The following is a 26,038-nucleotide window of genomic DNA, read 5'->3' as shown; positions in this document are numbered from 1 at the left end:
TCTCTTATCAAATATTAGTGGACCATATATGTACGTATGTGTTTATTTCTGGACTCTCAATTCTGTTCCATTGTTTTTTTTTTTTGCCAGTACCATACTGTTATGATTTTTTTTTACTGTTATGATTATTATTATACCTCTGTAATATGGTTTGAAATCAGGAAGTATGATGTCTCCACCTTTATTCTTCTATCTCAAGATTGCTTTGGCTATTCAGGGTCTTTTCTGGTTCCATATGAATTTTAGAATCATTTCTCCTATTTCTGTGAAATCTGTAGATAGCTTTGGGGAGTATGGACATTTTAATAATATTAATTCTTCTAATCCATGAACATGAGATATCTTTCCATTTATTTGTGGCTCCTTTAATTTCTCTCATCAGTGTCTTATAATTTTCAGGGTACAGATCTTTCACCTCTTTGGTTAAATTTATTCCTGTTTTTTGTTTGCTTGTTTGTTGATGTAGTCAGGTCTTTGCAAATCCAGAGATGCCTTTGGGAGACTTCTGACAGCTGCAGATCCCTTGTCCCTACACCAAAGGCTCCAGCCTGGTGCACATTGTCTGGTCTTATGTCTACTTTTATGGCTTCTCTGTCTTTGTCTTCGTTTGTTCTATTAGTTGCTCTCATTCCTCTTGTTTCTTGTGGGACTTTCACAAAGATATTAATATTACCCCAAACAGGAGTTTGTCGGAGTTCTGGAGAGGCTCTCTGCTTGGGCCTCAGTGTATTGACTTGAAATGGCCATATCTGATTGCTTAGAGGCACCTTTTGTACCCCATGGGCTTTGACTGCTGGAAAAAAGCTGCTGTGTGTTTCATGCCCTAGAACCTATAGGAGCCGACTTACCAATGGCATTTTTGGCAGAGTCCCTGAAGTGGCTAAATAGCCGTTGCCAGCCAGGGAGGGTCCTGCTGACTTTAAAGTCTGCCATCTTGGAAGATGTCAGGATGTGCTCCCCAAAAGTGAGTTGGGTGTCCTGGCCCACTGTTGCCCTGAGCATGATGGCAGAGCCACAGCTGCCCTGCCATGTTGGCCTTCCTCCTCTTCTTTTTCCCATGTTTTTTCTCACCATGCCTTTTTTCCTCCTGCCTTTCCCTTTCCCACTGGCTCCTCAAAATAAACCATTCTTCCTGCCACATGCCTTGACCCTAGCAGCCCAATGCCTGCATAGGCAAAGTTAGGAGAGGGTTTTAGAGAATCCTAGAAAGAAGGGAAACTGTGAGTTCCCAGAGAGCAAGAAGAACCCCTCTGGATCCTCTCTGCAGCACCTGTGGTCACTGTGAGAGTGAATGCTGGTTGCCTTGTGGTCACCTGGAATCAGGCACATGCAGAGGCTAAGAGAATGTCCTCTTGGCTGAGGAAAACCTTGGTGACCTGAGGACATTGAGCTTCAAGGTCTCCCTTGGCGAGCCAAGTAGAACCTGGAACCTCCCACAGTACAGGCTGGCGGTGGGGAAAGGAACCGTACTGCCTGGCTCTGTGGCTGCCAGGCAGGGCGCACATGCCAGCTGTGGCCTCCTCAGTGAAATTACTCACATCTCCAGGCCTCAGCTTTGTTACTCTAAAATGGGATAATATCCACCTTACAGGGCTAGTTCCAGGAGCAGATGAAGAACAAGAAATCTGGCACATGTTGCCTGTCATCTGAGGGAACTCCCAGCTGATCTTGGAGGAGACCTGGGGAGGGGGGGTGGCCCTGTGGCCTCATTGTGGGTGAGGAGACAAGGGGTCCAGAGAAGGTCGATCTATTTAAAGAGAATTAATTTGTTGTGAGACTGGAATGAAATGGTACATAATGTGGAGGCTCCTGCATGGTGCTGGCTTGTAGTCCACTTTCCATTAGCGTTAAGAGTGTGGTCCTTTCCTGATTGCCATGCTTTGGCAAGGTAATACCTCCTTGTAGGAACCCAGCCCTGCATAAGACAACCAGTGGTCAGTTGTTTGGGTCACTGAAAATACTCAGGCAGTCAGAAATGTCCCCTGTTGTTGGTCACATTCCAAGGAGACATTGCCCACTAGTTGACTGTGGCACTGGGGTATGCTGGTGTGGGAAGGGCCAGGTCATTGTATGGGTTGGTTTACAGAGTGCTGAGAAGTTCAGAAACCTGTGTTCAAGGCTGGAGAGACCCTCCAGTTGATACCCCTGAATTCCAGGGGGCCTCTCCCCTTTCCCTTTCCTTGGGTGTGTACAGCGGCCTCCTAGATGGCAATCATATCATCATAGTCCTCATTTACTGCCCTGCAACGCCATGCAGGACAGTGTGCTAGGTGCCTCAAATATACTTTCTTATCCTTACTGGGGTCCCACAAGGGGGCACTCATGTGCCCACTTCACGGATGAGGAAGCTGAGGTTCAGACAGCTGGTCCTGGGCCATTTAGGGAGGAAGTGGCAGAGCTGAGATTCAAGCCCACACTGGCCATCTGGCCAGAACCCACATGTGCTGTGCTTTTGAGTGGCTAAGGCCTGCCTACTTCATTTTTCTAGACAAGGGAGGAGCGAGCAGAGTGTGTGAACATGGACCTTGAAGCTGACTGGCAGCTGAGGCCCACAAACCATTTATTAAGAGAAGAAAATCCTTAGTCATTTCCAATATTAGTTGCAGAGGCAGGGTTGTGTGGGACGTGTTCGTGTGTGTGTATGTGTCAAGGTGAGTGTGTGTGTGTTTGCTTACTCATATACAAAGGCCAATAATTCACGGGGCAATTCAGGCTGTCACAGCAGCCCTCTCTGTGTCAGAGTCTGAGTCCCACTGGCTAACGTCTCACACCCAGAAGCCGGGAGAGAGGAGTTAAAATGCTAATTTTCAGGGACCGCTCAGTCATTTTGATCTCATTAAAACACCAGCATCCTTCTCATGCAAAACTGGTGCCTCAATTACCAACTAATTGCCTGATTATTGTGCAGGCACAGGCGACTTTAGTCAGCAAGGGATGCCTGAATTAGAGTGAAGGGATGCAATGCCATCCCAGTGTGACTCTGGAAGAGATGGTGGAACCATGTGGAAGAAGGAAGAGGTGGGGTCAGGGTGGAAACTCAGCTGCCATTGTGGTGACCCCTCCTTCCTCTCCCCTCTCCTTAGGTGCTGGAGACGTGTGTGAAGAACTGTGGCCACCGCTTCCACATTCTCGTGGCCAACCGGGATTTCATTGACAGCGTCCTGGTCAAAATCATCTCTCCCAAGAACAACCCTCCCACCATTGTGCAGGACAAGGTGCTTGCTCTGATTCAGGTAGGTAAGCTCCCCTTGTCTAGTTTGTTGGGACCCACTGAGATGGGGCCCCTTAGCAGTGGGTCCTCGTGCTTTCCCATCATTTGGAGGGAAGAATGGAGGCCCTCCTGGGTTTAAATAGCTGTTGCAAAATGCTTATGTTTCTATGCTCATCCCACTGGAATAAAAGCCTGAGAGGGAGCTCTCAAGCCAGTTGAGAGAGCCTTCACTGGTTTTCTGGGTGCCTGGCTCTCTATTGCCCCCAGGGATGGGTGGGGGTTCCCCCCCCCCCCCACAGGCCTCTGAGCCATCAGGGACAGTGTGGAGTAGGAATGACTGTGCTAGAGCCATTTGCAGGGCTGGCAAGGCATAGGGTCAGGGCCAGCTTGGCAGCAGGTGGGGGTGGGATCCAGGGAGACGGTGTTAAGGAGTGATTCACTGAGGAGATGACATTTCTGCTGGACCCTGGAGGTAAGAAGCTTGATGGAAAGGTCAGAGTGTGAGAAGTAGCACAGGCAAAGGGACTAGCATGGAAAGGTCAGAGTGTGAGAAGTAGCACAGGCAAAGGGACTAGCATGTGCATCAGAGACAGCAGTTGACACATTCGGGATTTGTTCATTTTTAATGGCTGTGTAACAAATTACCCCAAAACTTAGAGGCTTCACACAACAAATGTTTATGACTTCCTTGTTTCTGTGGGTCAGGAATTCAGGAGCAGCTTAAGTGAGTGCTTCTGGCTCAGGAGCTCTCAGGAGGTTGTGGGCAAGACGTCAGCCAGAATTGCCTCATCTGCAAGCTCGATGAGCTGGAGGAGCCACGTCCAGGTGGCTCGCCACAGGGCTGTTGGCAGGAAGCCCCAGTTCCTTGCTGACTATTGGTAGGAGGCCTGGGTTTTTTGCTGTGTAGACTCTTGAGTGTCCTTATAACATGGCAGCAGGTTTTCCCTAAAGCAGGCAGTCCAAAAGAGAGTGGGAGAGAAACTGCAATGCCTCTGGGGACTGAGTCTGAGAGATTATGCATCATCTTTTCTGTCCTATTCTGTTTGTTAGAAGGGAGTCCAGCCTCAAGAGTCAGGAAATGAAGCTGCACCTCTTGAAGAGAAGATGCTTTTTAAAAAAAAAAAAAAAAAAATTTTTTTTTGTTTTTGTTTTTGTTTTTGTTTATTTGAGAGAAAGAGACAGAGGTAGTGACAGCAGGAATGGGGAGCAGAGGGAGAAGCAGGCTCTCCAGGAGAAGGGAGCCTGACATGGGGCTTGATCCCAGGATACTGGGATCATGACCTGAGCCAAAGGCAGATGCTTAAAGGACTGAGCCACCCAGGCGCCCCAGAAAAGGATTCTTTAAAACCATTTTGTGTAATTAAGAATGTCTGGGGCTAGAAGATGAGGCCAGAGGGATGGTCAAGGGCTTGTACTGACAGTTGGTGCTCTGTCCTATAGGCAGTGGGGAACATTTCTGAGCTGGGTGTCTGCAGATGGAGCCCCCTGGTGATACATGTCAACCAGCACAGTGGTCCTATGGTGGAGGGCAGCTAGAGCCTAGGCGCCAAGGAGTGGGGCAGGGGGTAGGCAGAAGGCACTGTGATCAGGACTGAGCATAGGGGCTTTCGAGGTGGTGGTGGCGCCTGAGGCTGGAAAGGAAAGTTGTGGCCTTTACCAAGGGCTCAGCTCACTCTGTCTATTCTTTCCTAGGTCCTCTATCTGAGAAACCTCTCCATCATTCCAACAGCCCCCAGAGACCTCCCTACCCCTAGATTTACAGTATTCCCTCTCTCCTTTCACCTTCTTTTGTGGTCTTCTCCACTTCTGTTCTGTCATTTGCCTCACTCTGAGTTCCCTGAGAGTCCAGGGATGTTATATCCCTGGGGTCTAGAGCAGTTGCTGTGTAGAGTAGGTGTTCAATAATTTGCTTTTCTTAACAAATGGGTGGGTGTAGTTTGCTGAAGCTCTAAGGGGAAGAGTATGGGTGATAGCAGAGCCCCTCCATGTTTCCTTAGGTGGTCCCTATCCATTCTGCCCACCTGGTGTGTCTCCATGTCTCTCCCCCCGCCCCCACCCACTCTCTCTCTCTCTCTCTCTCTCTCTCTCTCTCTCTCACACACACACACACACACACACACACGGGTACAAACCTGGAGTGTCTCAGTGTCTCTCCCTCTTTTCCTCTCTCTCTCTCTCTCTCTCTCTCTCACACACACACACACACACACACACACACACACACACACACACAGATACAAACCACCTCCTCCTCCCCCTGGAAGGAGCACTTCCTGGGGCCAGGCCCAGTGGGTGGTTGGCCACCCCTGTCAAGCACGGCCATGGCTAGGCTTGTGATCTGCCCTGCCCCTGTTGGCTGGGGGGCTCCCTGGCTGAAGGCACGGAGAGCCTTGTGTACTGGCTATGGTTGTCCTGTCAGGGTCACTGCCTACTCTCAGCACTGCTTCTCCCAGCTATGTAATTTCAGCAGGTATTTTAACTTCCCTGGGCTTCTACCTCTTTATCTGTAAAGTGGAGACCTGTGTCCCTGCTCCCTACTCCCAGTCTGGAGTCTGAGATCAGCCCATGGTGGCTGCAGTGGTTGGTACCCATGTTGTGAGAACTACTCCTACCCCCTATGGCAGCAGCATGTGTGCCCCCCTGCAGGGGCTGGAGCAGGATGGGCCCCTGAGGGCCTTGCAGGCTCCTTGTCCCACAGGCATTGTCAGCCTGAGATTGGCCTGTCCCACCAGGATGCACTGGACAGTCACCTGGTCCGGCTGGGAAAACACCAAGAGCTTTGGATAAGGGTAGTTCTGGGTAGCCTTGCTTACCTGCCCGGGGAGGGTTCTCCTCTCCAGGTTTTGAAACTTCCTGAAGAACTTTTGTCTTTGGTCATGGCCACCCAACAGTATAAAGCTGATAGCATTCTGAGTTGGCAGATGGCTTCTGTAATGGGCTGGACAAAAGAACAAATAGGATGTTCAGCCTTTTCTTTCCTTTTTATTGAATTCTAATATATGTACAGGAGATCACACATTAAACTCACATGTACAATGTGATAAGATTTTACAAACCAAATATACCCATCTAAACCAGCCCCTGTGTCATCAAGCAGAATATGACCTGCACCCAAAGAGCCCCCCATCTCCTGGGGGGATCACCTCGCCTCACAGCTGGGATGGATTTTTCCTGTTCTTGAACTTGCCCTGTGTGGACTCTGCAATGAGCACTCTGTTATGTCTGTGTGTCTGGCCGCACCTTGTTTCCAGGCCTCACGTCATCACTGGGTATGGCCATAGGCTTTCCATTCCCCTTGTTCACATCACTGTGCCCAGGTCCCTCTGGGTGAATGTGCCATGGTTTGTTTATCCTTCCTACTGATGCTCAGGACTTGGTGTTCCCAGTTTGAAGCCATTATAAAAAATGCTGCTGTGAACATCTAGGAGGTGTCTTGTGGTGAGCATGTGTATTCATTTCTGTTAGATCTGTATTAATTCAGATACATGACACTGCCATCTTTGTTGGTGAATAATGGTAAAATATTAGTGGTTTCATGTGGGTCAGCCGCATAGCTGGGAGTGGAATTGCTGGGTGGTGGGGCATGGCCAAGCTCCAGTTTATTGGTTACACCAGTGAGGACCTGCCATTCTTTCCTGCCAGCGCACAAAAACTTTAGTTGCATAACATTTTCACCAACGCATCCTCGTGAAAGCTCATCTGATGAGTATGTGGACATATTACATCTTGTCAACCTGTTCTTAACTCTTTGGAGAAAGCGGATGATTTTATTTACCTGTTGAATATACTTTTAAGAACTGGGCGGGCTCCCCTAAGAGTCTGATACTCCCCTGGGGAGGGCAGGAGCTATTCCTGCCATGATGCAAGAGTGAGGATGGAGGCGACAGATCCCTGGCCCTCCTGCCAGCCTGTGAATAGGCAGCAGGCCATCAGAGAAATGCAGCTAGATTGAAAAGAGGTTCAGTTAAATGTATGGGTGCCAGAGCCATGGCAGCTTCTTCCTCATAATCCTCGTCATCCAGATACTTCTCGGTGCTCTTCGGATCCCAGCTGCCAGGAAGTGGAACCAGGCCAGTCCCAGCCCTGCCCCTGGGGAGTTGGTGATTTTTTGGAGAAACAGGCTTGCAGCTGATAGAGGGCCAGGGCCTACCCAGGGAGGATTTGAACTGGCTTTGGAATATTTGAGGGGCAGCCTCAAATATTTTAAGGCCAAGGAATTAGAGAAGCACTCCCCACCCTTACCCCCATCTCTGGCCCAAGAAACATGGTTGGAGCTCCTTTAAAGGTGGGACCTGTGGCTCTGATTACCAGGCATCGGCCTGAGCTCACTGTCCCTTTGATTTTACTCCCTTATGGTAAGAGCAGAGAGGGGGTCTGTCTCCATACCAGCTTTTCTGACAGGTCTCTCTGTGCCTAGAGGGAAATGGATGCTTGTCCTTGCATGTCCTCCTGGCTTCTAGCCCACCGTGCCTTCTGATTGCTTTCCTGGGATGCTGATCCAAGGCATTGTCAGCCTGAGATTGGCCACACAGGGGCCTTGGCCATTTCCACTGGCACATGTTTGCCATCAGCAGCCCTCTAGGGGATTCTCTGAAGAGAATCAGTGGATGCCTATCCCTTGTCCACACATTCCATCCCTCCTCTCTTGGAAGCATCTGGATCCTTTGGCTGTGCTCTAGCCATCCATAGCCGCCCCATCTCCCCCAGACTGCCCAAAAGAGACACCCTTAGGCTTGTGTACTCCAGAGGCCCTGTGCTTCAGAACATCTGGGGAAGACTGCCCTCCTCCCCCAGCCCGAGCCTAGCACACAAGCTGTGAGGAAGGGCAGTTGGAAGCATTTACTTGACTCAGGTCTGAGGGCCCAGTGGGTTTCCCTGCGCAGGAGTTTGTCCTTCAGGAAGGGAGCTGGTCTCTCTGGCAGCAAGAGAAAAGAGACGTTGAGAGCAGGGCAGCCTGGTGAGCAGCTTGCCCACTTTCTCCCTCCCAGCCTTTGAAGTGCCTGCCACCTTTGCCCCTGCTCTGCGTCTCACCTGCTCCCTGGCTGGCCTTTAGCTGTGTGCCTTTCTGTTTCTTCATGTGAAGTCCCATTTGTTGAGGAGACAAGAACACTTGTACTCTGTGCCATCCTTCAGCTTTCAGCTTGCAGTTGTTTTCAGAAACAGATATGATACCATCCTGGTAGGGTAACCTCATGGTGGTCATGCCTCTCCTGCCTCCCTCCCCCTTGCCTCTTAACCTGCCTCCTAGCAGTAGAGTCTAAAAATACCCTATTTCCACTGAAGGTTTTTCTTTCCACTGAGGAAAGTGAGCTGATTGAGATGGGGGTGGGGGCAGGAGGAGCTGGAGGTGTTGTATTCTTGAAAGGTGTTAGAGACCTGGTGTCCTGGTCTTTGGCCAGGTTCTGTGTGGACTGGCAAGCTCCCTGGAGACCCTGTCACTGGGACTAGGAAATCTGGTCCAGGGGCATAAGCAGAACATGGCAGGAGCCAAAGAATGGAACCCATAATCTAAGTCAGCAGTCATTCATCAATCTGAAATTTGATGATTTAAAACTTTGTGAAAATTTGAGGGAAATAGAAGCAAATAGGATAGGATTCGTGTTAGTATAATGTGTCAGTCTGGGGTTTGGTGTTCAATCCCAAGGAGTAAGGAGAAAACAGGAAATTCTCCTTTTTCTCTCCCTATTAGACCTTCATCTGAGTCTTTCAGCCCCTTAACACTGGAGACATGCTTGGAAAAAAGGAGGGTTACATAAAGAGCAGTGAGGTGGTCACTCTGTTATTAGTCAGCCAGGCCCTGTGACAGAGGTCCTTCAGAGAGTGCCAGCACTGCTGTGTCACTTTACTTTCCCGTAGGGCAGCCTGCCGGCACCACCCCTGTGGCTCCCTGGCTTTAGGTTGGGGACCCAGAGTGAACCACACTTCCTGACGTTTGCCATCTCTCCCCTAGAGCAGATTCTCAAATCTCAGCTGGGTCAGCTGTCCAGAGGGGCTCCTGCTTTGTCACTGTCACCTCAGTCTGGGGACAGCTTAACTGGCCATCTTCCTGTGTTCTCCAAAGTAGGGCAATAAAGATGCTTAGCAACTGTGAGGTCTGAATTCAATCTAACTTGACAATTGATGACTGACTGCCTTCTCTGTGCAAGGGCGGGACTCAATGTGTGCCTTCAAAGGTATGACCTAGTGGGGAAAAGACTGGAACACAGGTATTTGGGCATTGTGCCAGGAAGATGAGAGAAGCACAGCGTCTCTGGATTTATCCCAATTCTGTGTTTCCATTTAGGACTGTTCCATATAGGATTGTTCCATTTTATTTTATTTTATTTTTAAGATTTTATTTATTTATTCATGAGAGACACACAGAGAGAGAGAGAGAGAGAGAGAGGCAGAGACACAGGCAGAGGAAGAAGCAGGCTCCATGCAGGGAGCCTGATGTGGGACTCGATCCTGGGACTCCAGGATTATGCCCTGAGCTGAAGGCAGGAGCTAAATAGCTGAGCCACCCAGGTGTCCCTAGGACTGTTCCTTTAAAGGTGCCCCCCCCCCCCCCCCGCACCCTGCTCCCCATTGGCATCAGAATCTTTTTCGGTAGAGGATGCTGCCATGAACATATGCTCTGTTAACAGCCACCTCACCCTGACTGCTCAGGGGTCCCATACAGGGGTTGAAATAGTAACAATCGGGAAGGGAGTAGATTAGCCAAGACTGCTTGGTTGCAGATAACAAATGCCAATTCCAGCTTGCCTAGGTAGAGGACAGTTTGTCATGACAAGGATGGGCTTCCCAGGATCCTGGGTGTAACTGGACCTGGGGAAAGGGACAGAAGGGATCAGGAAAGCCCTCCACATCTTCTCTTGGCTGTACCTCTCAGCACACCGGCTATACCTTCCAACAACATAGGCTGTCTCTGCTCCTCAATCCCCAGTGGGCATGCAGCTGCCTCACAGTGCCTGCATCTATAGAGGACAGCGTCACCTACCCAAAGAGGGGGGCCCAGCTTTCCCCAAGCTCAGGGCCAAGCTCCAGGGAGGAGGGGAAGCTGTCTGGCCCAACTTGGGATGTGTATTTTCCTCCTGCTGCCACAGAAGACATAATACAGGAGAAGGGGGGTCTGTTGGCTTGCTGTTGGGGCAGGTGCCCCAAGAAGTATCCACTGCCTGGAGAGCACAGTGATGGCTCTTTAATCCCCATTCTTTCTATCTCAGATCTGGCTGAGATGGAGAGCAGAATAAATGAAAAGTGGTCCTCTGGAGTTATTCTTCCTCTCATAGCAACCAGGGAACTACTGTGATGCTTTTTTCTCCCCAGCCTCCCACAGCAGGCTGTAAACCTGCTCTCAGACCCTAAACGAACATGCGAGCTGCATTTTGAAGCTAGTCTCCCAAGACTCAGCTGGATTTTTAATCCGGTGGTGGCAACCGAAGCAGCTGGTAGGGAACAGGGCTCTGGGGCATTCCCCAGGGGGGCAGGCCTCGGGGCTGCTGCTCTCCAGCTGGCATTCCAGACAGCCCTCTGCAGGCACCTTGGGCCCTACTCAGCATCCAGAAGAAGTGTTGGCCAAGAGAGGCCGGCCTCAAGCAGGCATTAAATCCCTGAGTGTGCAGATCAAATGAGTGGATCAAGGAAGCCTGGCTGACAGGAATGTCTGTGGCAGGACACATCAGTCGGAACGGGCAAAGCTTTTTGGAAACTGACCTTTTAACTTCAAATGGGTCTGTTGGTTAGAGATAGAGTTTCCGTGGCTGCCTCAGGATTGGTTGGAACGCATGACTAGAGCCAGGGAGGCAGTCAAAGGCTTGTGACAACAGCAGAATTGGCACTAGAACTGTGGGCGCCAGACACAGTGCCTCCTCCTCTGGGTATGTATATGGTAACAGGATGGTTCTGAAGAGACGAGCTTCATTTGGTGAGGAACCCTTTAGAGATCTTTTTCTTTCTTCTCTTTTCTTTTCTTTTCTTTCTTTTCTTTTCTTTCTAAAGATTTTGTCACTTCCAAAGAACAAAATATTTTTTTTTAAAAATTTTGAGTTTCATGAATTCATGAAAAGTGACAATCTATTAAATGTTTGTTCTTTTCCTCCCTGCATGGTGTGTTCATTGAAGGGACTTCAGTGGCCATGCTCTCCAGTTACTTTTCCCATGTGGGCACATGTGCGGTGACACTGTGGGCAGCTTGGGCTCTCCTGCCCCTGGGCCTCCCTCATCTCACCTCTCTGGCTGGGCCTTTCCAGTTTTTGCCTTTGCACACTCCTATCCACCGAGGAAACCCCATGTTAGCCTTTATTTTCCGTGACACATCAATTTCACCTTTCCTTTCTGCTCGATTTGCCTACGGCTCCTGCCTCTGCCCCTGAGAGCTCAATGGAGCAGAGCCGTGGCTCTCTGGTCCCCGTGGTGTCCTGCGGGTGCAGCAACGAGACCATGTCTTCGTGCCCTTCGGCTGAGCATCATAAGGAATTGGTTTCCTGGTGATCAGGTGATTGCCTGCATTTTAGGATGCACCACAGTGCTTAGGTGTTATTTCTCCGTATCTTCTCCAAGGAAATCCTACATGCTGGATTAAGTTTTGTGTTTTTGTTCATGCTCAAGGGCACCATTGAAAACACACATTTCACCAGTCGCATCGTGGCAGAGCTGGTGAGGGGAACGGGAGTAGAGTGGGTTTGGCCAGCGCGATATGCATTCGAGTGTCAGAGAGCATTGGCCTCTGAGAGAGCACCTGGGCTCCCTTTGGTGAGAAATGCTTCCTAACAGGCCCTCTCTTTGCTCACAGGCATGGGCTGATGCCTTCCGAAGCAGCCCTGACCTCACTGGCGTTGTGCATATATATGAGGAACTGAAGAGGAAAGGGGTCGAGTTTCCCATGGCAGACTTGGACGCTCTGTCTCCCATACACACACCACAGCGGGTAAGCTTACAGCTGGCATTTTCTAGAAAGACCTATTGCAGAACGGGCAAGCCACTGCCACCACCCTTCTGCTGCTCTATTTGAATTATTCAGCTTGTCATCACGCTTTCTTAAAGCTTGAGGGCATTTCTTTTTAATAACAAGGGGGAATGCAGGAGTGAGACAGCTGGTTGACTGGTGATTAAGTGGCAGCAGTGTCCCGTCCCCCTCCCCCCACCCCTGTTTTCATCTGACTGTGGAAGGATATAATAGAGGGATCAGTTCCGACATTTTTGTGGAAATGGCTGCTTGGGTGGAGCCATCTATCCCATGAGGGCCACTACACCTGCTTTTCAGAGGCCCCAGGAATGTGGTGTGGGGGTGCTGGCATCTTCCTCTGAGAGCACCAGAGCACCTCAGTGTTGGTAACACAGAAGAGCTAGATGATGTCACTGACCGTGGAGCAAAGGGCAGCTTTTGTTTTTTTCGACTGTCAAATAGATCTAAATTTTATTTGAGCTATGAGTGTTCAGCAATATCCAGACATCCTTGAATCCTGCCGGCCTTGGAATTCAAAGACCAGGGAAGGCCCATTTAGGGGCCTACCATGGAAGCTTTTACCAGGTGGGACAGCTCTATCCTTCCAAATGAAAAGCATGCAGCGATGGACACTCTTCATCCTGGAAACTAGTATCTCTATTGGCTGGGAATCAGCCCCTGGCCCCGAGGGAGAGCCAGGAAGCTTCAGGATCTGGGAGACGTACCTTGTCCCAGCACACACTGCCTGCTGGCCCCATCTGCCTATCTCTGAAATGGGGACAAGAAATCCAGAATATCTATGCAGGTCTCTTGCATGGATCACAGTTAACGTTCAAGAGGCTATCTGAGATGCTCAGAGGGAAAGCACCAGAAATTATACTTTGCAAAGCATTATTCTCATTATGATCCTTCCAAACCACTTACTATGCTTTGTGGAATCAATGTAACCTGTTTTATTCATCTAATAACGACCCAGAACAGTGTTGTTGTGTCTATAATTACAAAGAACATTCGGTAAATTGCATAATTACTATTTATATTAGTCTACTCATAAGGCCAAAATATAATCTTCTGGTACCAAATAGGGATTCATGATGAGCAAAACTTCATAGCGGGCCCCCTCCGCTCAGATTCTGAGGTGGTCTTGTTAATGGGAACCCTGGCCAAAGCTCTCCCAGAGTGCCCTCAGTGCTGCCTTTCTGAAGGGCCTTCATAGTCTGTGAGGTAAGTAGAGGGAGGAGCCCTTGGTTGCGCCCTTCATGGATGGAGAGACTGGGTGCAGAGGGGGCAGAGGGATTCCTCGAGCCTCACAGGTTAGAAGTAGAGCCTCTGCCTGCTGCTGTGGCAGGAAGTGCTGCCCGGGCTGGGGTAGGGGCCAGGCCCAGCTGCACAGACAGCCCAAGTGAATGGAGGACTTATGTTGTTGCCATGCCAGAGTGTCCCTGAAGTGGATCCAGCCACAACCATGCCCAGGTCCCAGTCGCAACAGAGGACGAGTGCCAGCTCCTACTCTTCACCTTCTCCTGCTCCATACTCCTCTGCTCCACAGGCCCCGGCTCTGAGCGTGACTGGCCCCATCATGGCCAATTCAGAACAGGTACTTGCATACTTCTGGGCCAGAGGCAAGTTGGCTGACAGTCCTCGTTCACCCTTTCTGGAGACATATGGAGACCTTCCCTGACCAGGCACTGTGCTAGGGTGTCAGCGGCGCACAGACAGAAGGGCCTAGACCCCATTCCAAGGGCTCTCCGTGTACTGGGGAGACAGAGACAGTCCGCACAGTGGTGGCAGAGTTGCAGGAGCAAGAGCCAGGAGTTGAGTACTGCCTGGAGGGTTGACCTGGCTGCTGAGGCTCTTGAAGCTGGTGAGGGAGGCCTGTCTGAGAAGGCCTGGGGCCAGAGGCGTGGAGGAGGGAGGTGTTCAAGGGAACAGCAGGTGGAGGGTTTGGAGGATCAGTACAGGTGTGGGATCTAAGAGACAAAGGGTGAGGCCAAAGCACAGCGATGGAGTTGCATTGTGAACAGCCTTGTGAGTCACGCGGAGAGGTTTGGATTGATCCTGACAGGAGCTGCAGCCATCAGAGGCTGGTGACGCGAGCAGCAAGGTGACGTGGAGGCAGAGGCCAGGATGCGGGAGGCCCTTAGGAAGCGCCCTTCCTGCCTTTATTTCGAACACTGCCTACCTTCCCCGAGTTATTTCCTGAGAGGCCAATGCCGTTTTAACCCCAAACTAGATTTTTATAGACGAGTCACAGAGTCAAGTATTTAGATGAATCTATATAGAATTTCCAGTAGTTGAGATTTGAGAATTGACCACATTTAGGGGGGAAAAAAACCTGTTCTGGTGATTATATATTTTAAATCCTTAATTAATATTTGTGACAATGTCAGGGTTACAGAAACTTATTTAAACGGAAGGGTCAATGAAGAAGTGTTGTGCCAGGGCTGCTCACGTTTCCGTTCTCTGCTGGCCCTGAGGAGGTGCATAACTGTGGGCTTCATTCGCCCTTTCTGCCCTTTTTCATTATTCATAACGGCCAGGACCTGTCCCCAGAAGGGAAGCCCTGGGGAAGAAGGTCTCCAGAGGCTGTGAGCTCTGCTTCCAGGGGCAGCAATGTCCCCCTTTCTGCTCAAGGGGAAGTCTGACATGTTTGGAGTTGTACTGTCCCTGAGACCCTCCACTGACTCTTCTTCAGTTGCATGGGAGCTCGGAAGAGCCCTCCCAGCAGCCAGAATGGTCTAGACCTCCAGAAGGGTCTAGAATGGGTGAGAAGGCATGGGTACTGCCCCTGGGGGAAGATGGAAACAGCCAGTAGGAACCCAGCCCAGCCTAGAGGACCCCAAGGGCTTCTGGGCCCATGTGGTCTCTGTCGCATCCCTGAGCTTCCAGGGCCAGAAACCTCTTCTGTCTAAGACTTGAGAGTTCACCAGGCAGAACCAGAGGGAAAAGAGTCTCTCGGGACCTAACCCAATGCCCTCATTGACCATTTGTCTGTTTGTCTATCCAGCACAGATTTATTGAGGCCTCCTGTCCCTATCCCTGTGCTGAGAGTCCCTACTTGGACTCAGCAGAGTCCTTGCCCCAGGGCAGGTGGGACAGGATGGGGTGTGTGGGCTGCTTGTTTCTGCCTCGGAGAAGGGGGAGGGGAGAGTCAGAAAAGGCTTCAGTGAGGACAAAAGGTGTCATTTGAGCCAGGTCAAAATGCAATTGAGAGCCATAACAAAATCCAGCTCTCTGGATATTTACTAGGAAAGGGATTGGGTGAGTCCTAGGTGCATGGGTGCCAGCACTGTGCAGGGTCTTCACTTCAGTTATTCCTAGCAACCCTGAGGTGTAGGCATCGTTTTCCCCTCTCTGTACCTGAGGAGACTGGGGCTCAGATAGGTTAAGATCTATCCCTTATGGTGTCCCTACCGCAGGAAAGATGGCCCAGGCCCAGGCTTTGGGGAGCTCTGATGGATGAGCAGGTAGGGAGCTGGGGTGGGAGGGGAGCTCCCCCAGGTCTTCTCTTGTCCCTCTCCCTCATTCTTGCCACACCAGAGAAGTCCAGGGAACACAGGCCAGCCCCTCTGAGGACCATAGTGCTTTGAATATAAATCCCTGGGGCCAGCATCTGTAATGATGAGGTTCCCGATGAAGACCCCAGCCCGGAAGGGCCCTTGGAGATCACATGCTCTATCACTTTCACTTGAAAGTTCAAGTAGGGATGGAGGCCAGAGAGATGAACTCCCCACTCAAGTTTCTGTGGTGGGAGGGCTGAGCCACAAACCAGCTCTGTCCATGTCAGACCCAGCACTCTTTCCTGGCAGATTCACTTGTGACAAACTCTTGGTAACCAACACCCCGTAGGGTGGGCCTTGCTGCCCTATTCTCTTCTCTCCCTCACCCTCACACACAGACCAGAGTTAGACAATAAGCCTTCTAATGCCAAGCATTTAGAGATGAGCATTTAGAGGCGTAACCTTGATGTTGCAGTGAATGAGACTGTCACCAGACAGGTGCAGCTTGATTGACCCTTTGCTCCCTGCTTTCCTCCTCACTTCCCCGCCCAACAGATTGCCAGGCTTCGGAGTGAACTGGACGTTGTTCGAGGAAACACAAAAGTCATGTCCGAGATGTTAACAGAAATGGTCCCCGGGCAGGAGGACTCATCTGATCTGGAGTTGCTGCAGGTGAGGGGATGGGGGATGCTCATCCTGTGGAAGCTGTGGACCTGGGGATACAGCAGTGAGGCAGGAGTGGGGCCCGGAGCCCTGTAGGCTCGCACTCAGCCTCATGCTTCCTGGGACCGGTCAGAAGCCAGTACCAGGCCCTCTTGTTTATTTTCCTTTGTAACATTTTTTTTCTCCCTGATTATAAAAGGCCAGTTGCAGAACGCCTGCCTATCAAAAGCAAAAGGAAGTATAAAGAAGAAAATACTCATTTTCTTGGATTCCAGCACCCAGAAATAGATAACTACTGTGGAAGTTTGGATGCATTTTCTTTCAGACTTTTTTCCATGTTTGTTTTCATTTCGAATGTAATTGAGGTCCTATTATCTGTACAGTTTTGCATATCAATTTGCTTTCTCAACACTATGTCATAAACATTTATGACAGGACCTCGTCAACCTTTCCTGCATGCAGGAGACCTTGTGGCCACACTTTACCCCCCAAGATGGTCCTGAGAGAGGAAGTAGAAGCTTTTCTTTTCTTGGATACTGAAGATTCCAGGCTGGGGTTGGCCATATTATGAGGCCTCTGCACACCCTGGATGCCTTGCAGATCTGGGGGGCACGGCAGAAAGGGGCCCGGGAGCAGGGTTGGCCTATGGGGTCACCCTCAGACCAGAGTCAGAGATCCTGGCCAGCCAGATAGAGAGCTAGCAACCAGATCTCCCCCATAGCAGTCTCAGATGACTTTGGCATGTGTAGAGAGTGGCAGCAGCACTGCCTTTAGAAGCAGTGACCTTCTGGAGGGGTGGAGAAAGGATGCTATAAGCTGCAAGTGCCAGATCTCTTCAGCAGAAGGCAAGATGCTTGAGTAAACAGGTCAGGAGCCAGACTGGCTTGGCGAGCTGGCGAGAGTGCCTCACTGCCATGTGCCTGCTGCTGCTCTTCTTGTCTGGCATTCACAGTCCTCAGTCTCGGTCCCCCAAGTGCCATACTTCCCACCCTGCTATTGGCATACACTTGCAGCCTATGAGGGCCCGACTCTGATGACCGCAGCCTTCCACACTGCACATAGCCAAAGTGACCATGCCTGGTCCCAGAATGCTTCTTGTTATGCCCTCTTCCTTCTTAGGAATGAGGGTGGGTGGAGACCTGCCCTGGGTCTGACCCAGAGCGAAGCAGAGGTACATGGAGTGTGGTCGGGCTCTAAAGGAGCCCCTAACCCAGTGCAGGAGGCAGACAGGAAACAGCTCATCTCCATGAAGCCATGATGTCAGGTTGCTCTTAAAGCCAAGCTGAGTACCCTCAGCCAGCCCAAATAAGGAGCCCGGAGTGTCCTCTCCCAGACCTCACTCTTTTTTTTTTTTTTTCCAGACCTCACTCTTAACACCTGCAGCAGGCCAGTCTTGCCTCTGCTCAGCAGGGTCTAGCGCCCAAGTGCCACACTTTAGGGGACTCAGCATCCTGTTAATGCACCACTGACCCCTGTTCCCAGCCTGCAGGGGGAGTTCTTCCAGACATTAGCTGCTACGTAGGAATCAGATCAGTCCAGAAACAATCCAGAAACTGAGAGGGCCTCTTGAGGCAGCTTTGTGCTGTGTCAGCATCAGAATTCCTGCTGACAGGGGGTTTGCAGTGGACAGAGCTGAGCTCCTGGCAGGAGGGGGTGGGCTGAACAAAGCCAGCATGCTTCCAGACAGCCAGAGCAGACCCAGACAGCAAGCATACTCTGTGTGTGTGTGTGCATGTGTGTGTATGTGTGTGTGTGTATGTGTTTAAACAAGCCCATCAGCCAAGACAAACAGAACCTAATCTCCTGGCGTCAGCTCACAGTTTGCAAAAATAGGTTGCTTCCCATGACGTTTTCCTTCCCTCTGTTTTGTTCTAACTCCAAGCCTACCAGCCCTCCCTGGTATCTTATAAATCAAACAGAGAAAGAATGGTTCTGGGTGCCAGTAGGAGGCTGGCCTTTCAGCACGGGAGATTCAGGAATCAGGCAGCTCTGTGTGAACGGCCACGGCCCTGCTGGCTCCTGGCCTTGCTCCTCCATCATCTCTGACATCTTCCCTCCTCGTCTTCCTGGCCAGCGGGAGGCCAGCTGAGCAGGGGCTCCCAAGGGCTGGGGCCATCCCAAACAGCGAGACTTCCACATGGGAAGATGATACAAGCTGCTTGGAAAGCGATGGGATTAGAATGTGCCCCAAGAACCCCTTGGTTGAGCTGGAGGGCAGCCAGATTGCTCGGGGTAGAAGCTGTCCAGAGTTCACCACGCTGGCCAGGGCCATGGAAATAAACCTGTTTGTCACCAGCCCAAATGTTCACGCCAACAGAAGCTGCTCCCGACTCGAGTGTAAATTGCTGGGTAGGAGGTGGAAGGAACGCAAGGAGAGGAAATTGGAGGTGTCAGCTCCAGGATGCACCGGTGTGGCGGACCACTATCATAGGTGGTCATGTCCCCATTGCTTCCTGGGCCTCGCAGAGCACTCTCAGGTGTGGCGCTGGAGAGCTACTCCTTGTGCTGTGCTGTCCGCTTAGCTGTAGACCCTGAGGAAAACTGAGGCAGGGTGCCCAGAGGGAATGCTGTGTGCCAGGCGGAACCCTCCATTCCCTGAGCTGGGACAGACCTAGGCAACTAGTCCAGCTCCACACGTGTTCAGATTCCGTCTACAGCATGTTACCTGGTGTGCTCACCTCATTTTACTTAGCATTTTCTTGTCATGACAGGCTGTTTCAGCCCATGGAAGCACTTCCCTTTCCAAATGCCTGTCCTGTGGGCACCTAGGTGGCTCAGTTGGTTAAGTATCTGCCTTTGGCTCAGGTCATGATTCAGGAGTCCTGGGACTGAGCTCCGCATCAGGCTCCCTGCTCAGTACAGGGTCTTTTTCTCCCTCTACCTCTCACCCTGCTCAGGCTTTCTGGCTCACTCTCAAATAAATAAAATCTTTAAAAAAAACAAAAAGAAATGCACGTCCTGGTTAGACTTTATGAAGCACCAAAAGAGGGCAGAAAGAACCTCTGGGTTCACATCCAGGCCCAACAACTGATGGGCTGGGTGATAACTGGGCAGCCCAGAGTGATCACACTCACCTTGGAAGGATGGAAATCATCCATTTGAGGGGTGCCTGTGTGGCTCAGTTAGTTAAGCATCCAACTCTTGATTTCGGCTCAGGTCATGGTCTCAGGGTCATGAGATTAAGCCCTGCATAGGACCCTGCACTTGGCAGAGTCTGTTTGAGATTCCCTCTCTCCCTCTCCCCCTCCCCATCCTCTTGCTCATGCTCACTCTCTCTCTTAAAATAAATAAATAAAATATTTTTTTAAAAATGTCCATTTGGGGTGGCTGGTACAGTGCCAGGCGCAGGCAGCTCATACAGAGGTTGGAGCTCCTGTGATTATTATTGGTACATCCTTCTATACAGCAAGCTAAAGTCTGTCTTCCTATAACTGCTACCCTGGTTTGTCTTTAACAAAAGAACCAGACAAAGTCCTCTTTCACAAGGTAGGTCCTTAAATATTTGAAGACTGCTATAAGCCTGCCACGGGCTAAGTCTATGTTGGCAGCCCACCTTTTTGGATGACCTGGCAGTTCTCAGCAGGAGGCCACAAAAATCAAGAGCTTCCATCAACCTAAAACCTTTCATTTTTTTCTCATGGGGCTAGTAAGCCATATCTTTCCTCTCCTGTGTGTGGGCATTTGAGATCAGGCCTGAAATTTGAGACTGCATCTATGTCTTCAGCCTGTGAATCCAGTTTTGGAAGTCTTGAAAGATCTTGAGGCTGTTGTCCAGTACTCTCCTAAATTAGCCTCTTGAGCTTTGTCTTCAAATAATAGTAACTTTTAATTAATCCAGTGATGCCAAAATTGGGCATTCCTGCATGGCCACCCATCAGATAATAAAAGAAGCTCTCCTCCACATTGTTTCTTCAAGTAGCAGATGGTATATCCCCTCTTGCTTCTCGCATCTCGTTTCAACAGGGATGTCCAGGACCATTTTCTCTAGAGAAATCTAGTTTATTCTACATGTTTAGCTTTCTTATTCCCACTTCTCTTCCACAAAGAGTTTCTTCTCCTTCCCCATTCCTTTGCAGCTATAGAAAGCAGATCTTCAGGACCTTATTCTGTGTTCCTTAGATCTTGGAGAAGGTTCAGAGGAAACCTGTAAGCATGATTAAAAGATTGTTTTGCGAAGTGGGGATGAGAATGTCCCTTGAAGAAAAGATAAAGGCATTGGGATTAATTAGATGGAAAGAGGATATTTTAATATGTTCTGATCGGTGGAGGGCTTTTGTACAAAGAACGCTAACCAGCTGTTCTTCCCCTCTGTTGAGAACCATTAGACCTAGGAGGAGGCCAAAGCCGAAATCTTCAGCATGTAGGAAATGCCTGTCCTGGCTGTTGCACAGTGGGAAGGATGACTGGGGTAAGCAGTGTGCCTTCATGACTCAGGACCAGAAGAAAGTCGCTCTGTGTGGCTGGTTTAGAGGAGGAGGTAGGCTGAGGAAGGTCTCCCAACTGCACCCACCATGGATCTGGCTGCGGGTAACCCCATGGAGGTCTTGCAGGCAGCCAGCTGGTGTTTGGTGGCAAAATCTCAACACTCTGGTCCTCCTCTCCTCTTTGTTATCTTTTTTCTCACTGTTTGATTTTTTTGTTTTTAAGAAGATGACTTAGGGGCATCTGGCTGGCTCATTCAGTGGAATGTGAGACTCTTGATCTTGGGGTTATAAGTTCGAGTCCCATGTTGGGTGTAGAGATTATTTAAAATAAAATCTTTAAAAAAAAAAAAAAAAGGTAACTTTAAAGCTTGAAGGAAGGAGATGGTAAAACTTTCGGCAGACACCCTGGGATATCCTTGATTTGGAAACTCTAGGCCAGACAAGTTTAAGCAAAGTTTAAGCAAAACTTTTTTTACAGTCCCCTGGATGACCCTCTGGGATCAGAGCATGTGAGGCTGTGCCTATGGGATTGGAGGTCATCTCACCCAGTGCCCCAGCTAAAGGCTGTGGGGAAGAGGTAGCAAGTGCAAGGACAAAACAGATGTTTCTGGTGCTTATAGTCCGTGAGCTCACCACATTCTGTGCCCTGGGGTCTCATTCTTCCTCCACGCTGAAGTCATAATGTTAGAGCTAGCAGAAATCATCTGGCACTTTCCAAACATTTCTGTAAAGTAGTGCGACCCTTTTCCCCACAAATAAAATTCTACAGAGAACTGCAATGTTTAAAAGAGATAAAAGCATAGCTGCCCTGGCTGCCATAGGGTGGGGTGTCCCTAACCCCATGCCATGGAGGCACCTCACTGGCCCTCTGCAGAATGATCCCCCTTTTCCTACCCAGGGAGAGATAGGCCCAGAGGGTGCTGGAGGACTGGAGAGCTGATCTAGATATGGCTGCTGGCTGGCTGGCTGCCACTTGGTTCCCAGCATCCAGAAGGGCCTGGGCTCCTGGGAGAGACTGAATGCAGCCCCCTCCCCTTTCCTGGCTAGTGGTTCTGGTGCTTTGGACATTTGGAGCCATGTTTTTGAGACACTCCCTGCAGTCTTCTGAGGGATCTGGTTTGGTTTTCCTTTGACTCTGGGGGACTTCCATGCATCTTACTCTTTCTTTCCAGCCTTCCACTGATTGGGGTGGGGGCGTAAGGGCTCATCATCATTTATTGAAGATAAGCCAGAGGCTCTGCTGGAGGAGCACTGGTGACCTGGGGCAGCAGCAATGAGTAGAGGTATGTCCAGAGTGCTGTGGCAGTCTTGAAGAGGTAGAGGTTGAGGGGAGTCCCCAGGAAATATTCTGGGGGGGACAAAGAGTTGGATAGCTGGGTAGCTGCATGGTAAGCTAGCATTGTAAAATGTTAATGGTAGGTGGAATCATATTGGGTACATGGGATCTACCATAATATTTTAAAATCTTTTCTTTACATTTGAAAATTTTGTGATTGAACATTGAGGTGGGGAAACATTCCAGGACCTTGAAGGATGAGTAGGAATTTGTTTTGATGGAAGAGGAGCAGAGGAACATGGCAGGCAGAGGGCTGACTTCTCAGGGTTCCTGAGCAGTAAGAGCTAGTACCTGAGGCCATCTGCTATTCTAGAAAGTCTGAAGTATGTTTGGAAAAGGCGTATGGCCCTGGGAGTTGATGCTGCCAGCTTCTGCCAGGGTGGCCTAGGACCTCTTTCCATCTTAGAATTGGCCTGCAGTTTGGATAGGAAGTCACTGACCTCTAACCTTAGCCTCCCCAGCCCTAGGGAACCAGGGCTTGCTGTTTGGTCACGAACACCAGACAGGCCACACTTCCCTGACCCGGGCCTGGCTGAGGTGGGAAGGAGTGGGCCTGTAGCCAGGGCTCAAGATCCTTTTGCTCATCAGAGTTTTTTTTGCAGACACTTTGAGTGCTGGTCTGTCTCATCTGTACGAGACACATGCACATCCAGGAAGAGAGAGTGACACTCAGAGTGGCCCAGGAAGGGATCATCGTGGCAGCCTGCAGAGAGACAGGCACCATGCCTCTTCCTGCTGTCCACTACCCAGCCTCCTGTGTCCCCAGGCTGTCTTTCCCATTCTTCTGTTCCCACACATTTTGGCTGGTTGCCAGTGTGTCTTCCAAAGCACTAAGCAAGATCTGCTGTCCAAGAATGGCCAAATGTCGTTTTTTTTTTGTTTTGTTTTTTGTTTTTTGTTTTTTTTTTTGTTAATGGGGGTTGGCCTTCTAAAGTTAATCCAAATCCATGCTCCCTTACTTGCCCTAAGCACAGGTGCTCCCTGCACTCTAACAATGTATCATAAATACTACGATTTTTTGCATTGTTCACTTCAGTCCTGGCTGTTGGAATCCTTCCCATGATCTAATGTGATTGCTTTTTTCATGAGTTCATTTGTGTGGGCTTTTGTGTTTCGTTTTTCATTTTAGCCTTCACTCATGAGCATAGCTTGTTTCTGTAATTAGGGTTTCTGCTGGGCCTTTGGCTTTCCTGTGTACTATGACTGTCCCTCCAGTGACTGGATTTGACCTGTGAGTGTCTACCAGCACCCATGGCTGTTATTGTGGCAATCCATCACAGAGTTCTGGCCAGGCTCCAAGTTCTAGGCCGGCTCCCAAATATCCCTCTCATGGCTGGCCTGGGGTATGAGCTGTTCAGAATGGTGGAGAGTGGAGATTTCGAGATATTTCACTCTCTACTGGATATGATGTTCTATGCAATTAATTTTTGGTATTTGTTATTTTTTTAATTTAAAAATATATTTATTTATTTGCAGGGAGAGAGTGCGTGAACACACAGGGGGACAGTCAGAAAAGAAGAAGCAGGCTCCCTGCTTAGCAGAGAGCCCTAGTCCCTAAGCCTCAGTTCTCTGTCCCAGAACTCTGGGATCATGACCTGAGTGGAGAGAGGGTCAGGAAGAAGGCTAAGGTGGTCTAGATACTGAGCAAGGACAGTGGTGGGGAGCTGGTGGTTTGCATGACCAAGGATTCAGAGCACTGTAGATTTAAGGTCTCCATCCTTCTTCCTCCAGCCTCAGCCTGCTTCTGAGCTCCCCTTCTCTGTGACACCTGCTGGTTGGGATTCTAGTCTCCACCGGGGCTGATGTGGCCAGGGCACAGCTGGTACCTGGAGGCACCAGGTCAGGGGTAGGGAGAGAATTGTGACTATCCTATGATTTGCTGGCAGCCCTCTCCTTCCAGGATCACCCTGCGTTCTCTCCAACCCAGAATGGGAGTCCTGGGAGAATCAAGAGTGGGAATCTGTTCATAGAAAAAACTAGAAGGTCCAGATACTGTCCCTATGGCCAAGAGAGACTTGACAGCAGCATTCTGGCTGTGCAGAGGGCCAGCAACAGGGTAGAACCAGGACAAGCCTGGTATTTCCATAACCAGATAGACAGGGCCCAGCAATCCAGAGAATCGCCAGTGAAGCTTTTTTGCTTCCGGTGAACACCAGACTATTTTGGATGCAGCTGCCTAAATCTAGAAACCTTCTGTCTTGACAGCTACTGTTGTGGTGGGGTGATTCTGGGCTGACCCATGTGGGTCGGGCTGCTTTCCTCAGCTGCCCCTGCTCTTGGGGAAGGAGCCTCCCACAGGCTGAGCAGCCAGGGGAGGAGTGATGGCAGAAGTAGTGTCCACACTTGTTGTCTGATTGGTCATGATCTACTTTTTCTGGAATGGGCAGGTCTGTCAAGATCCCTCCGTGGCTCTTACCTGCAGGATCAAGCCCAGGACACTCACTGTCCTCCGGTGATGAAGGAGGGGTGTTTGTGCATGTGTATGTGGGTGTGCATGCAACTGTGTAAGGGAACATTGTTTAGGTACCTTGGATAAGATGTGGATGGAAGAAATGCAACTTACCTTCATTCATTAATTCTCTCCAAAGCATTTAGGGAGTATCTCCTAAGTGTCAGTCATGGATACTGCAGAAACAGGGACGAGAGATGCCAGCTCTGCCCTTAAGGAGCCCCAGTATAGAGGGGGAGGCAGATAAGGAGCCCAGCTGTAATGGCCCTGTGTGGTGAGCGCAGTATTGCAGGGCACTGTTGGGCACCAGGATTCCTTGGTGTGCGTTTAGCCACCTCTGTGGTTGACCCTGCAGGTGATGACTGGGCCTTTTCCCTGTGTGTGGCCTACTGTAGGGCTTGGGGGCATTCCTGGGGCAAGAAGTGATGGCACCTCCCTTGTGGAGTTTATGATCTAGTGGGAGGGGAAACCTAATTCTAGCCAAGCCAGCTGGATTATGAGACAAAATAGAGAGCTGAAAAGAGGTCATGTATGTGTACAGTGTCTAGAGCAGTTACATCTACCAGAAACATTTCACAAGGAAGTGGTCTTAGGGCTGAACTGTGAGAAAGAAGGATCTCTGCTCTGTCCCTTCATCCCCTTCATTCACTGGGTCATCAGTGGCTTCTGGTATCCAGGTGGATGGGGAGAGCATCTCCTCTTTGCTTCACCCCCATTGGGGCTTGGAGCTTTTTCCCCAAGCTGTTCTGGTAGTCAGGGGTGCTACAGTGCCAGTTTGGCACATAGGGTGGCAAGAAGCCCTGGCAGGTAGTTAAGGGAGCTCCACAAGCAAGTTTCAATGAGAGTATGAGTCAGGCTGCCATCTGGAGCCGGGGAAGCCTGCAAATGCCAGGCCATAAAGTGGTAAGGGTCTGTCTGCAGGGAGACAATCCTCCCAAGGGTGGAAAGGGCTCCAGTGGTGACTGGGGGTTCATCAGAGTCCTCTTAGGCCAGCCTGGGAGACATGTCAGAGCTTGCTGAGTGTATCAGACATGCCACCAAGATGTACCAAAATGTGGTCATAAAGTACACTCTCGGTTGCTGGGAGCATAAATGAATTGCTGTCATCTTTTGGAGGGTCTTCTGCCATTACCAATTACCAGCCTGTATTCTAAATGACCACATATGCTTTCACCCAGAAATTCCACTTCTAAGAGCTTGTCCTCTGGAAGTACTGGCACAAACGCAGGAGCCTGTGTGTGTACGAATGTTCCTTGCTGCATTGTTTGGGTTGGCCAAAAAAAGGCCTCAAGCCAAATGCCCAATAATAGAAGCACGGTGAGACACTCTGATCCATGCACAGAGGGGTGGGGGCTGGTGTACGAGGCATTGCGGGAAGGGTGGTTGAGAGTATTGTGTTGAAGAGGGAAAAAAAGCAAGCTGCAAAGAATCCTATTCTTAGATGTAAAGAACATTCTGTACAAACATGTACCAATACGCATATGAGTGTACATAGCTATGGACGCTTCTCTGTGTGTTGAAAAAGAGCT

General features: G+C 50.0%; 1 protein-coding gene across 8 annotated transcripts in view; it reads left to right on the top strand.

The window, feature by feature from the left end:
- TOM1L2 (target of myb1 like 2 membrane trafficking protein) overlaps window positions 1-26,038 on the top strand; it is a 119,250-nt gene that overhangs the window by 71,869 nt on the left and 21,343 nt on the right. For 7 of the 8 annotated variants that reach the window (XM_072820868.1, XM_072820864.1, XM_072820863.1 and 4 more), the window contains 4 exons: window positions 3,084-3,233; window positions 11,985-12,119; window positions 13,573-13,734; window positions 16,193-16,309. In XM_072820868.1, the coding sequence (XP_072676969.1) occupies window positions 3,084-3,233; window positions 11,985-12,119; window positions 13,573-13,734; window positions 16,193-16,309 (564 nt within the window). The remainder of the gene's footprint in view (window positions 1-3,083; window positions 3,234-11,984; window positions 12,120-13,572; window positions 13,735-16,192; window positions 16,310-26,038) is intronic. The other variant, XM_072820869.1, reaches the window with a different exon arrangement.

The sequence above is a fragment of the Canis lupus genome, chromosome 3, assembly GCF_048164855.1.
Source record: "Canis lupus baileyi chromosome 3, mCanLup2.hap1, whole genome shotgun sequence".
NCBI lineage: Eukaryota > Metazoa > Chordata > Mammalia > Carnivora > Canidae > Canis > Canis lupus.
This window is presented reverse-complemented; position numbering and strand designations above follow the sequence as displayed.